Source organism: Camponotus floridanus, unplaced genomic scaffold, assembly GCF_003227725.1.
Source record: "Camponotus floridanus strain SB8 unplaced genomic scaffold, Cflo_v7.5 scaffold3, whole genome shotgun sequence".
Taxonomy (NCBI): Eukaryota; Metazoa; Arthropoda; class Insecta; order Hymenoptera; family Formicidae; genus Camponotus; species Camponotus floridanus.
This window is the reverse complement of record NW_020229436.1, coordinates 5,519,983-5,533,863: the sequence shown is the minus strand read 5'-3', so window position 1 is coordinate 5,533,863 and position 13,881 is coordinate 5,519,983. Positions and strand designations below refer to the sequence as shown.

Here is a 13,881-nt window from a genome sequence, read left to right as displayed (position 1 = left end):
CAGAAATGTTGCGGCAAAATGCCAGCGCGATAAATTCTATCTAATGCGCTCGTAATTAAATCTACTTCCGATGTACGCAAGTTCATTCATAATCGAGAAACGACCAAGCAACGCGCGCCTTTTAGCAACCTACTAGATATTGTTATGCAATAAGCGTAAACGCACGTGTTCGTTTCAACGCGAGTTAACCTTGCATAAATCAACAGTCGGCTTTTATGTGAAAACGGAAATGCATACAATTTTACATACATTGTTCAGGTTATAATGCTAAAGAATCCAAGTTAAAGAACTAATACTTAAGCTCGCAACAAATAATATACAAAATAATATACAAAAAACACGCGTATTCTAATAAAAAATATATTATATATACATATAGTATATGAAAAAAAATTGTAAAATTTGACTAAATATTTTCAACTAATTCTTTTTTTAATTATTTTATTTTTAATTATTTAATTATTATTATTTTTAATTATTATTATATTCTTTTTAATTATTTAATTATTATATTTTCCATAAATTATTTTTTTATTGAAATATTTAAATTAAATACGACAATAATTTAATTATTTAAATTGATTATTTAAATTAAACATGACATTAAATTTAACTTGACATTTATTTAATACTTAAATATTTCAATTAACAAGATAATAATTAGTTGAAAATATTTAGTCTGGTAAATTTTCTTTCTCAATCTAGAATGAAATCCAATCATTAAATTTGGACATAAACATTGTCGCTGAATGACTGTAACAATTTCGTAATGATTGAAATCGATTTTCGAAAATACTGAAACGCACAAGAATCTCTATGATTGCCGATGAAAAATGTGGAGAAAGTGAAAAACCTTGCCTCAAGTCGCGAAGAAATGCACGAACATGTGAATGTAACTTAAAGCATAATGCGTTACACTGAATGTAATAGTGACAATAGTGGCAAAGCCATTCTGTTCTCAACATTTGCGTGACAAATGTACGCGACAATGTTGTGTGCTCAAGTCGACAATACTGATCGCCGCAATGAATCAAATTCCCGCCTCCGGCGGGTGTTAGGCACGAAATGTATTCATGAATAACAAATAACGATTTTTTAACGCGTATGCGTATTGCCTGACGCACGTTAATGCATCCAGTGTACGGAAAAAATTCAGTCATTTATTCTTCACGCACGAATACTATTTCGAATTTATTCGAGTCATTTTCGTCGTCAAATTACTCCAAAAATGATTACTTTCGCCAGCTTGGAAATGACACACATTTCACATATCAGTTGGATTCTTGCTCTTCCTCTCTCTTTCGACCCAGCTTCGCTTATCTCTCTCTTATCGGGGATTCTTTACCTTCAATTTCAGCGGGAATAAATTGGACGCTGGGAGAAAGAAAAAGGAAGACAGAGAGAAAAAGGGGAACTCACCTTTCTCGAACGCCTCCTCCAGCGACGAATCGTCCTTCCGAGGCGCATCCACTCGCACTTCCTTCGACGTAGCGACGCGGTGTCGTGTCCAGTGCGTAGTTACCGGTGCAAGAGTCCGTTCCGCATAAACAAAAACACAAACTCGCGACCGACTAGTTCGAGCTTCTTCACAGGCGACGCTCGCGTCTTTCTCTCACTCGCGCCGATTCTCCTCTTTTTCCTATTCTCCTTCGCGAGAAAACAGCGAGCGAGCGAGCGAGACAGCCAGCTGCGACCGCCGAGAGAGACAGACAGAGATAGAGACAGTGAGAGAGAGAGAGAGGGGGGGGGAGAGCGCGCGCGCGCGCGCACCGGGGGGTGCACGCGTGCGAACGTGTGAGAGAGAGAGAGAGAGATACAAAGAGGGGGAGGGGGAGCACAAGAAGAAGACGAAGAACGACGCGAGGAAGGATCCTAGAAAAAAAAAGCGAGCAATAAGGAACGCGCGAGTTTTCCGCAATCGAAGACGCGCTTCGATCAATGTAACTCGGTGTCGGATATCGATCTCGATACTTGGTCTCGTGGCGCGAAAAACGAAGCGCTTCGAAAACGATCCCCCGAGGAGGAGCAGAGATGCGCGCGCGCGCGCGCGCGCGCTCGCGATCGTTGCAACAGTCGCAATCTCTCTTTCTCCGAGGGGGAGGAGGAGGGAGGGAGATGGTTGTCCTTCTCTTCCACCGGTATGTTCCTGCTTCAGGATCCGATCGAGCAGCCACTGACCCCGCGAGACGTCGGCGCGAACGAGAGGGGAAGAAAGGGCGAGAAAGACGCGGAGAAGGCGAGGAAGAGATACGAGTAGAGCGCGAGGGACAAGAAGAGAGAGAGAGAAAGGGGAAGTAATACACAGCGATAAATAATACGAGAGAAAAGACGGGGAGGATACCTCGATGTTCGTCGTTCAAGCGTTCACTTTTCTCTGCAACTTCAACTTGGCGGAGTTTCAAACACGCGCGGTTTTCAAAATCGAGGAGGAAGATGGAGGGAGCGAGACAAGAGAAGCATTGATCTCTCTCGCGTTCGAAAGATTCGCAATTTTCGCACCACAGTTTTACGTTTCCCGTTGAAAGAAAACGTTCGTATCGCGAGAGACGACGAAGATCGTCGACGACGATGCGCGGTAGAGGCGCGCTCGCGGAGCAGGACGCGACGACGGGTGCCTCGCACGCCGGTTCAGATTACACTGAATATAGCTTCGGAGCGGCTCCGCCGCACTGTGGCGCCCCGCTCGCGCTCGGCAATCTTCGGCCGCGCTCGGCCGAGCTCGGCCGCCGCGGGCCGAACCGACCGCGGCGCCCGGTCATCGAGGCTCCGGCCCTCACTCGATCGTTGACCGTGCATCGTGGAGGTCGATGGAGGAGCGCCAGTAAATTTAAAGCGGGGTGTTTTAATTAAAAATAATGTTTAGATCTCTATATATAGCTTTTTTTTTAAGTGCGAGAGTATCTATAGTATCTTGAAAAATTTAAGGGAGAAAATATAGAAAATAATTGACGCATAAATTTATTCTATGAAATAGTTTTATAAGTTTATCTTTCTTCAAACTTTAATATAAATTCAAAGCGAGGATTTTAATTTAATTAAAAATAATATTTAGAGCTCTTATACAGTTTTTAAAAGTATATGAAAGTTTTCGAAATATTAAGAGAGAAAATATTACACAAAATAATCGGACCGCATAAGTTTATTATTTTACTAAATAATCACGAATTATTACAATAATTTCTCAAACTCTAATAATACAAACAATTTCTTAAACTCTAATATAATAACAAAATAATATTTAGATCTCTATATATAGCTTTTAAGTGCGAGAGTATAGTATCTTGAAAAATTTAAGGGAGAAAATATAGAAAATAATTGACGCATAAATTTATTCTATGAAATAGTTTTATAAGTTTATCTTTCTTCAAACTTTAACATAACTACTTTCGCACTTAAAAGCTATATATAGAGATAAATATTAATTTTAATTAAAATACTCCGCTTTAAATTTACCTAGAGTTTGAAGGGAGATAAACTTATAAGATTTATAATTATTTAATAAAATAATAAATTTATGCGGTTATTTTTTGTAATATTTTCTCATTTAAATTGAAAATATATTAGAAGCTATATAAAAGAGAGATATATACAAATATTATATTATTTTATATTATTTTAATTTATATTATTTTATATTATTTTATTTTATATTATTTTAATATTATATTATTTAAATATTATATTTTAACTAAAATATCCCGTTTTAAATTTATTTTAAAGCTTAAAGAGATGAATTATAATAATTCATGATTATTTAGTAGAATAATAAATTTGCGCTAATTATTTTCTGCAATTTTCTCTCTTAAATTTTAATTTAAGAAGGAAATATTTTTGTATACCTAATACATAAAATATTTAAATATTTTTTTAAGTAAAAATCAAATAAAAATATTATTTTTAAATAAAATTTCTTGTTCTTTAAATTTAATTCTGATACTTTTATCCTCTCTTTCAAATGGCTCATGCAAATAAAATTCAATCTCCGGTTTATTTTTCAGCGATCTAAGACACATTGCGGGAAAAATCATATTTATACGAAGCACAATATATCATTGTAACAATGTACATTGTTAGACAGTATATTGTTCTATGGGTCGTAGTTACATAGTTACGTGTGATACATTAACCATGGTATTAATCGCTGTTACGTTGAACACGACAGTTTAAACCTCGTTTAAAGGTACATTAAAACAACAGAACTGTGTCCTGCAGCATCATTAGTTTGACAATCATTTAGTACTTGGAGAAACTGTAAACTCGCTTAAAAGCGCGAGCTCGTTAAAGTTTGAAATACTGAATTGTTTTACGAGTAAGCAAAATCGTAAATCATTTTACGCGCACATGTACATACAATATCGGTCCCTTAAATACGATTTTGCGTTCTCATTCAAAATAATATTGATATTTCCATCTGAAAATACACGTTTTAAATTAAATATATAATTTTATTAAAATAAAATAATAAAAAAAATTTTTCTAATTATCATCAATGATATCATATACATCAATTCGCTGCACATATCCCGTGTACATTGAGGAAAAAATTATCTTGAAATAAAAAAATTTTAGTTAACTCAAGAAAGCTATTTATTCGGTTGGTACTAATCACGTATTTACTTGAATTCAAAACGTCTGTTTGCTTAAGTTAAGTATTTATTCACATATATTTAAAAATATATATATGCTTAAAAAAATATAATTTTTAATTAATTATTTTTATATTTTACAAAATATTTATTAAAATGCATTTTTTATTCCCAAAAATTTTAAATTTTTTAATTTTAAAAAATAATATATTTGATTTAATAAATTATAATATATATTTTACAAAAATATTATTTAAATATAAAAAATATATAAATGAAAATAATGTACTTAATATAACATGCATATTTCATTAAAATTAAATGCTTTTACTTAAATGAAATAAACAATTCCTTCCATTTAGAGTAAAAATTTCAAGAAAACAAATTTATTTGATTCAAAACAATTTTTCCCTCAATGTATGTATTTAAGATACACTCCAATTTTGTTTTCATGAGTTTTGTCTCCACGATATTATTGACGTAGCGAACGCGCGCGCGTCAATGTTATTCCGCTATCGTCATATAAAGGCAACTCTACGACATCGAGGCATTGTCAAGCATACACGTTCGCGTGTATACATTATGCAAATTGATTTCATCGATTGGCTGCCAGACTCACCGCGCGAATATAGACTTGTTGCGCGTTTCACTGGCTCTATTCCGTCCTTTACAGCATGCTTGTCCTGCAGTTTATATTTGCCACGCAATTCCAAGGAAATAATGCCGTATTAGGAAAATAACAAGCGTGAAAATAACGAGTCTCCTGCCTACGCATCAATTTACAAGTATTTCTGTGTATGTGATTGATGTGCGTCTTGATTCGAATAGAAAATAGAAAATAATTAGCATTTTGGTTAAACGTAATAGATTCAAAACATCAGTTTTAACAAATAGTAGATTGAAAATAGATTGAAAACATTTATTTTAATAAATCTAAAGTTAGATTTCTCTCCTTTTAAAAATTTTAAGTAATAAGTAGATTGAAAGTAGATTGAAAACATTAATTTTAACAAGTCTAAAGTTAGAACTCTCTCCTTTTAGAAATTTTACAATATAATAAAATAATTCTTTCATAATTAACACATTAGTACAGACTTCCAAGAACAATGTAGAAGAGTCAACATCTTATTTCTCATTTATATATTTTTACACTTGAAATTTTGTAAAATAATAATTATAAAAGACGCAAACTTTGAATTAATTCGTGAAAAACTAAAATTATTAAATCGAAAATAATTAACGCTTTGATAAAACGTAGATTGAAAATATCAATCTTAACAAGTCTAAAGTTAGAGTTCTCTCCTTTTAGAAATTTTATAAAATAATTCTCTTATAATTAACACATTAGTAGAGATTCCCAAGAAAAATATATAAAGAAGAGTCAACATCTTATTTGTTATTTACATATTTTTGGACTTGAAATAATATATAATAATAGTTATAAAAGAAGCAAACTTTGAATTAATTCGTGAAAAGCTAAAATTATTAAATCGAAAGTAATTAACGCTTTGGTTAAACGTAGATTGGAAACATCAATCTTAACAAGTCTAAAGTTAGAATTCTCTCCTTTTAGAAATTTTATAAAATAATTCTCTTATAATTAACACATTTGTAGAGATTTCCAAGAAAAATATATAAAAGAGTCAACATCTTATTTTTTATTTATATTTATTTTTGCACTTGAAATCATGTAAAATAATAGTTATAAAAGAAGCAGGCTTAGAATTAATTCTTAAAAAGCTAAAATTATTAAATCAATAAAATCTTCTTTCGATAATGCGAATGGATGCTATTTCGAGGTACGATCGATTGATCGGTCTCGCCGATTTAGATAACGCTCTTCCATGAATCGTTTCGATTCCGCTATCGACTACCAGTCGCGTGCATTTTCTCCAAGTTTACGAGCGATTAAGGGTCGTAATTATCTTAAGAGGCCTCTTCGTGGGAGCGGTGCCGTTGCCGATTACTCCATGTCGCCAGCAATGACGGCGCCGCTCTCTTCTCGCCATTCGTCTAATGCAAGTGTCATTACATGACCGGTATGTAAACCCCTATCGCGAGATATCGCGCGTTACGTTCAACTTGGGGAAACTCGCGTAAACAAGAACGAACGATTCATAAAATAGTCTTAATAACAGTCATTTAATGGCCGTTAGAGGCTGAATAAAACGAAGTGTTACTAATCATGAAATTATTGCATCTTTTCATTCCAGTTACGTCGAAGTAACTAGGTGATATCCCACAGCGAGAATAATTGTATACTAAATTAATTATAGAGAATAGATTTCTTGCTGGATTTTTGAAAGAGAAATGTATTTTTAGCAACATTTCAGCTCCCATCATAAAATACTTTTGTCTGTTTAATTAAATTTGTTATTAATTAATTAAATATTATTAATTAAAATTATTAAATTTGATTAAAAATATTAAATTATCTTTTTTATATTTACATCAATATCAATATCAATATCAATATATATATATATATATATATATATATATATATATATACATACATACATTCTTTATGCAAGTGACACGTTGCAAATTTAATAAAATGTATATTTTTGAAGAAAACTATTTTGTATACATGAAATATTTGCTTTTCGGCTTTTTGTAATTTAATATTGAAATCGAAAAATTCATGTTATGCGCGACTTTTTTATAGAATAAAATTCAAATACGGAAGATAGCAAATAAAAGGTAAAAAAAGAGCTCTTTGTTGTCTTTTACATCTTCAGACTAGAAATGAAAAGATTATATTTTTTTATCTTAGATATATTTTATAATAATATGAATGTAAATATTTTCCGCGGAAATAGAAAATCGGTAGGAAGGAAAACCATTAAAAGATCACGAAGATTTATTTTAATGCAAAGAGCATAGTGAAGAGTGCCCATTAGTGATAAATGATAGGTAGAACGACATCGATCCTTATCGCGAGCTTGACTTTACTAAAAAGAGCAGCAAAATCTTGCTAAAAAGAGCAAGTTACTTTGCTGCCGGTTATCGCAAGAATATTGCAAGATGAGAGCCCACCACTGCTTCATGCCAAGCCATAATTATCTTACTGGTAATATGCGGTTGTCGTCGGTGCGATTAGCATCCTCTTCTTTCGCGAGTTGTCACAAATTGCCGGCATTGGGAAACTGGATACGATTTCTCTGACCGCACGAGTATATTTCTAACAGTATTTTTGTAAATAAAATAATAACAAAAATGATGCGGGGAGGTTTGGAGTTTTTAATAAATTTATTCTGTAAAAATAATTATCAATGAAAATTTGCGTGAGAAAACTACAAAAATTTCAATATATTATATTAATATTAATACAAGAAAATAACAAATTCTTAAAAGATGATGAGCTTGTAGCATAATTATACATTGATAATGAAAAAAATTTTTTAAAATTTTTATGAAGTCCATCAAGAGAGAGGAAGAAAAAGTGATAGTAAATGTCTTATTAATTAATATTAACGGTATGATATGTGAATCGATAACCATAATTTAATTAGTGGTCAAAATAATTGGAAGTCGCAAAATTATAACAGTAAAGTTTCATTATAATGTCGATAGAATAAAATTCTCGTTAAAGTAATATCTAATGAAATCTTATGCCAGAGAGAGCACCGACAACAATATATGAATAAATTAACATATTACATTTTCATTAAAACTTCATGTTTTAAAGGGAGATTTTTTGTATCGCGTTTTTATAAAAACTATAACTTGAATCATATTCATTTATATTTCTGATAAAAATATCGAAGAAAAAAGTAAAAAATCACATAAGAAATTTATTTTTTAATACTGTAGAGATCTTTTTGTTTGTATATCATCAAGTATTGTTCTGAGTTCTTCATCTTCTAGACGTCCTTCGAGACTAGGAATAAGAGCTTTTGCCTCCTCCGGAGTTTCGGGACATAAGTTAGCTAACGAGGCAATCTCGAATTTATGTAGCTTCTTCTGCATCAACAAACTGTAATAACGTAAAAAATATTTCGTGTTATATTAATTGCATCACATTCACATTTTGTTATATATATATTATATATATATATATATTACAAAAATTAATTAGTAATCTACGTTATTTTTTAAGCAATAGTAGATTGCAATAATAGAATTAAAATTTCTTTTTAAAAATTTTGACTAAAATTGTAAATATATATATATATATATATATATATATATATATATATATTATTGAAATGTTTTTTTATACATTAATTTATATATATTTATCATAATTTATATATATCTTACCTTCTAACGGCTGCGATTGTCTCCTTATTTTTCAATTTTCCGAATCGATTAGTGTATGTTAAGCTCTTCATGAAAACTTCAGAAAATTCTTGCTCTTCTTCCGCAGATTCATTTTGAGCTTTTCTGTGCTCTAATAGCATATAAACTTCCGATATCAATAACGTCTCCGCATTTTCGAATTCTGCGAAGGAATTTGTCATCTTAGCGTTTAATAAATAAAATTTCATCATATAAGAAAATTGATGTGTGATGATTCGCCATTTCTTTCCCAAAGTTGTCCAAATTCAGAAGCTTATTAGCAATTATTAATAATTTAATGGTACAGAAGATACAAAAAAATATTTGTAATGATATTAAACTATCTCGCATTGCTGAAAATGTTTTATTTTCTGATAAAAAAATTAAATAGATATGAAAAAGATAAAATATGAATAAATGTCTTATGGAATTGCATTTTTGCTAATTAAACATATATAATTAAAAAGCCCTTATAAATATTTACTTATTACGATCTACTAATATTTACAAATTTTAGTCAAGATTTTTAAAAAGAAATATTTTAATTCTATTATTGCAATCTACTGTTGCTTGTAAAATAATGTAGATTACTAATTAATTTTTGTAATATCTAAAATAATAATGATTATATAATTCCAATCTCTTTTAAAGAAAATAGAAAATATTAAAATAAATATATGTATAAAACTTGGACATTCTCTAGAAAAATTATTTTTCCTAAAATGCAAAATTTTTCTTAAAACAATGACACGTTTGACTTAATTTATAATATCACAATATCTGCATGCGTGCTATTTTTTGCATATCACTTTGCAAAAATAAATATCATTGAGCCGGCTTATTGATGTATCCATTTTCTACCAAAAAATCATATATTTTTCGCGTTTTGTTCACGTCGATTTTCAGGAGAATACGGGCCTGCGCCAATCTGAGATGGCCGTTTTTCTTGTTTTCCGTTATCAGAAGTTGCTTAAAGTCCAAATAACTGTCGGGTACCACTCTCGCGATGGAGCAGAGCTCTCTCTCGTCGACACTCAGCTTCTCGTATCCCGGTAAGCCTTTTATCGTGAGAGGAGGAGCGGACTTGCGTTGCATATTTCCAGAAATCGGACTATTACAGCCAGCAAAACCATCGGGCAACAGGCTCCTCCAACTGTACTCCGGATTACTCATGTACTGTTTTCTCTCCCGCTCGTTATCCTGCCTTATCTTGCTCAACTTCTGAAACATAGACACGCTGTGAAAGTGTGTGAGTCCGTTTCCTCTAAATTCCAGAAGTCTATTGATCCGATTCTTTAACTCGCCAACGCGATGCAGACCCTCCATGAGAAAGTCAAACTCCATTCCGTCCACGAGTTGCACGAATATCAGCAATCTCTCCACGAGCGATCGCGTTATCGTGTTCTCGTATCTCCGCGTCCATGATATGGCCTTGCGAAAAATGATCAGTCCATGATCGCGTACGATCCTCCGTCTCCTCGCGCGTTCCTTCAATCTATTATTGTACGCCTGCACAATCGCCGTTTGCAAAGCTTGCCCCAATGCATACGCGTTGTCGGCCGGTTGGAACTCATCAAACTCGAGATTAGCTATCAACGATTCCGCATGGTTGTCGAAATTCACCTCGAAATCGGATCTAGCCGCGTTATAACCGGCTAACAGTTTGGCATTAATCGTATCCGAGGCGAATCTGGGCGGCTCTTCTAGATCCTGCAACTTGTACAGGTAGGGAATTGGTTCGCAAGCGAATAAACTAGCTCTGGTATCTCTGATTCTTGGCAGGCCTGGTAGAGTCTGATTATCTAAGTAGTGCTGTAGATAATGCATCTTACATTGCTCGGGGGACTTTCCCTGTATCCTACGTCCTACATCGATCCAATTTCCGAAACCACATTGTTGCACAATGTCCAGCAATTCGAGCTCTTGCTTAGCGGTCCAACCACTGCCATCGATGAGGGGAAATTCATTTTTTATAATCACATAATCGTGATCGTTCTTATGTTCGTTGGTCTCACAGCCTTTGGAGAAGCAAGGTGGACATATTTCAACATTGTTACACGTGGCGCAACGAATATATGGCTCCACAAGGGTAGATCTGCACACGCGGCACGTCGGGTCTGAAGTAAGAATTTCATCCTTTAGGACTGACACCTCAAGTTCTACGTCATGTTCAAACCTGTCTCTCGGACTCATTGTCAGTGAACAGTCTGAAAGAGGAAATTCGTTACTTTAACCCTGGCCACTCGGATGTGCAGGTATTTTTAAATTGTGTTGGTACAAACAATAGAAATTCTAGTCAAACGAAACTATTCGAAACTGTATCAATGTACATAAATTTTGTGACAAAGCTTAATATTGATGTAACGTTAAATTTTAGATTATTTTCTCAAAAATATAAATTAAATTTTGGGCACAATGGATACATATTACTTTAAATACTTTAGATACAAGTTTTATCAGTATTGATATGAAATATTGATAAAATTTTATATCTTTGATTGTTTAAATTTTATATATTTAAATTTTCTATACATATTTATGTATATATCTCTTTTTTTATAAATTTGATATTTTATCAAATGTCAAAATCACATTCAATATGATTACAATTCTACAATATATTTGCTCCGTATTCTCCTCTATCCACGTGTGCAAAACCTTTAAAATATAAGTAATTAAAGATATTTTCGCTCTCAATATGAGTATATAATAAAAAATTCAATCAATTTGAAGGCTGAAAAGATTAATTTTCCTCATTAAATTGCCACAACAAAGATATCATGGGAGTGAGGTTAATCCCATGACGTGCCTGTCAGTCTTCGCATATGATCAGGAAATGTATATACCTTTTGGAAATTGTAAATCCGCCGCATCTTCTTCTGTCATATCCGTGATATTGGAATTAGCCAGCGTAAAAGGTACAAAGATACGGATACTTGTTTAAGAATCTCGGCGAACGAGTCGGCATCAACTATGAGCTGGAGGAATTTTTTCCAACCTAACCTTACCACGTGAACAAGTTATAACCTCGACAGACTCGTATTCAACGTAAGGTACTTTTGAAGCTACACAGATTTTTAACGTATTTTTTCTCATATTAATAATATACAAAATACGTGAAATTTATATTAAACATAAATTAATATTATGCATATACATAGAATTTATTAATTTTCTAGGAAACATTTTCTACATTTTTTTCTTTTTTACGAGGGCCCAAAGGATACCATAAATCTCGATAACATATGTACGCGACACATTCGCGACTACGCATGCGCGAAAAATCCCTCCATCTGATATCACTGCTTCTACGAAAAAGCATGCGTCATTTCGAGGCTTTAAATCACACTTTAAATGCACACAAGTCGCATTCAGTGGCGCGATCAGGTGGCCGAAATGATAAACGGTTAGAGAAAATTTGTACTCGCCGGATAAATGCAAGCTTGTATTTTTTACAGATTATTGCTTCCATAAAATTCCTTGAAATAGGAATATATTAAAATAAATACATATAAATAGGAATATATTGAAAAAAATATATATCATATATAATATATTTGTAATATAACATTCAGATAAAATTACTGAATATAATACATCTTAAATTAATTTATTAAATCTTTTAATTTGTTTAAGATTTTCAAGAAGTTTAATTTCAAAAACCTTTGGTTTTAATTTATAAATTTTATTGAATTTTTTTCAAGCAAACAAAATATTAATAACAATAAACAGTTAATAGTTTGACACTAGATTTGATTAGTAATAAATTGCAATAAGTTGATTGTGCATTTGGAATAAATGTGGTTTTTTTGTAAAATCTGCAAAATGTAATCAAAATTTAATGAAAGATTTTGCGATAGAAATTGAGCACAAATATACTACTTAGATAGCTAGAGTTTAATCATTCTGAAATATGTAAAATGCAGACATTGAATTAGGGTGCGTCTTGAACAACAATGAACCAGACATTGGTTAAAGATGCACGGTAATTAAGGTCAACTGGAGAGCGATAACATCGGAATACCTAATCGAGAGAATCCGCGTTGAAGCTATTAAAATGCACATCGTCGCTTTTCAATGAACAACAATGGACCATGGACGTGGGACCATGAAAATGAAGTCAAAATGCATCGCTGTCTCGAGGCGAAAAGAGATTATGTATTAAATTGCATATCATTAAATAGCACGCGATATTTACTTTCTCCTAAAAGCAGGTATCGGCTACGAATATTGTTGAGTCTCACGAGAATAAAACATTGTTATTTTTAGAAATTGAGAGAGAAGTGTAGGAGGAAAAATTTGCACAATAATAACGAGTTTGTTCATATTATTATTTGTCATTAGAGGATAAATAATATGCATAGATAAAGCAATATTAAATAAAGTATTTTTCTATATTATAGTTTTTTCCTTGTATAGTACAACTCTTGATCGTTGAAATAAAATTTTATTATAAATAAGGAAAATTAAAATTAATGAAATTATATAAATTATAATTATGTATATGACAAGCATTTATCAAGCCTGCATTTAAAATATTTTTTAGTGGTGAGACACTTCGCACGAGTGGTGAAAGGAATATATAATTACAAAATTATAATATATACAAACACTTTGTATGGATATTTAAAAAAATTTCAAGTATATCCGCTTTCATTTCTATTCATTAGATTCTCTTACGTTGAACATGTCGTTTGTTACGTTCGCATACGTCGCACGCGCGACGAGTGAAACATTCAAATCTACTCCCTCGTAAGAAGCATGGTCGCATAACAATCGCATTATTATGCGCACACATTAACCGACATTTTGTGAAAGTGTCGTGTAAAACACCTTTCAAATACGCTAACTAACGGCTTTCTATGCCGAAGATGTACCGCTAATAATAAGAATAGATTTTTTGCAAGGAAAACAAAGCCTTTCAAATTCTTCGCATCTTCCGAAAAACGTAATTTTTCGTTAAAATTTTTTATTTTTAACTCTCTGAGAATGTTCTGTTTTTACAACATTA

At 32.3% G+C, this 13,881-nt stretch overlaps 2 protein-coding genes across 6 annotated transcripts in view; both read right to left on the bottom strand.

The window, feature by feature from the left end:
- Positions 1–2,624, bottom strand: part of LOC105250327 — a 224,586-nt gene extending 221,962 nt beyond the window's left edge. For all 3 annotated transcript variants that reach the window (XM_025409981.1, XM_025409983.1, XM_025409982.1), the window contains exons 1-2: positions 2,342–2,624; positions 1,420–1,687 (exon numbers count right to left, since the gene is read on the bottom strand). The gene's annotated coding sequence lies outside the window, so the exon portion shown is untranslated. The remainder of the gene's footprint in view (positions 1–1,419; positions 1,688–2,341) is intronic.
- Positions 2,625–8,035: 5,411 nt separating this feature from the next.
- Positions 8,036–11,915, bottom strand: LOC105251761 (DNA-directed RNA polymerase II subunit Rpb4). 3 transcript variants are annotated; one of them, XM_020027707.2, is made up of 3 exons: positions 11,717–11,885; positions 8,853–9,033; positions 8,037–8,565 (listed from the first exon to the last, which is right to left on the bottom strand). In XM_020027707.2, exons 1-3 carry the CDS (start codon positions 11,754–11,756, stop codon positions 8,391–8,393), a joined length of 396 nt encoding a protein of 131 aa, XP_019883266.1. In that variant the 5' UTR covers positions 11,757–11,885; the 3' UTR covers positions 8,037–8,390. The 3 variants fall into 3 exon arrangements, with proteins under 3 accessions (XP_011257050.1, XP_019883266.1, XP_011257051.1); XM_011258748.3 differs by lacking the exon at positions 11,717–11,885 and having other exon boundaries at positions 8,036–8,565; positions 8,853–9,242; XM_011258749.3 differs by lacking the exons at positions 8,037–8,565; positions 8,853–9,033 and adding an exon at positions 9,599–11,077 and having other exon boundaries at positions 11,717–11,915.
- Between the last annotated feature and the right edge of the window lie 1,966 nt (positions 11,916–13,881).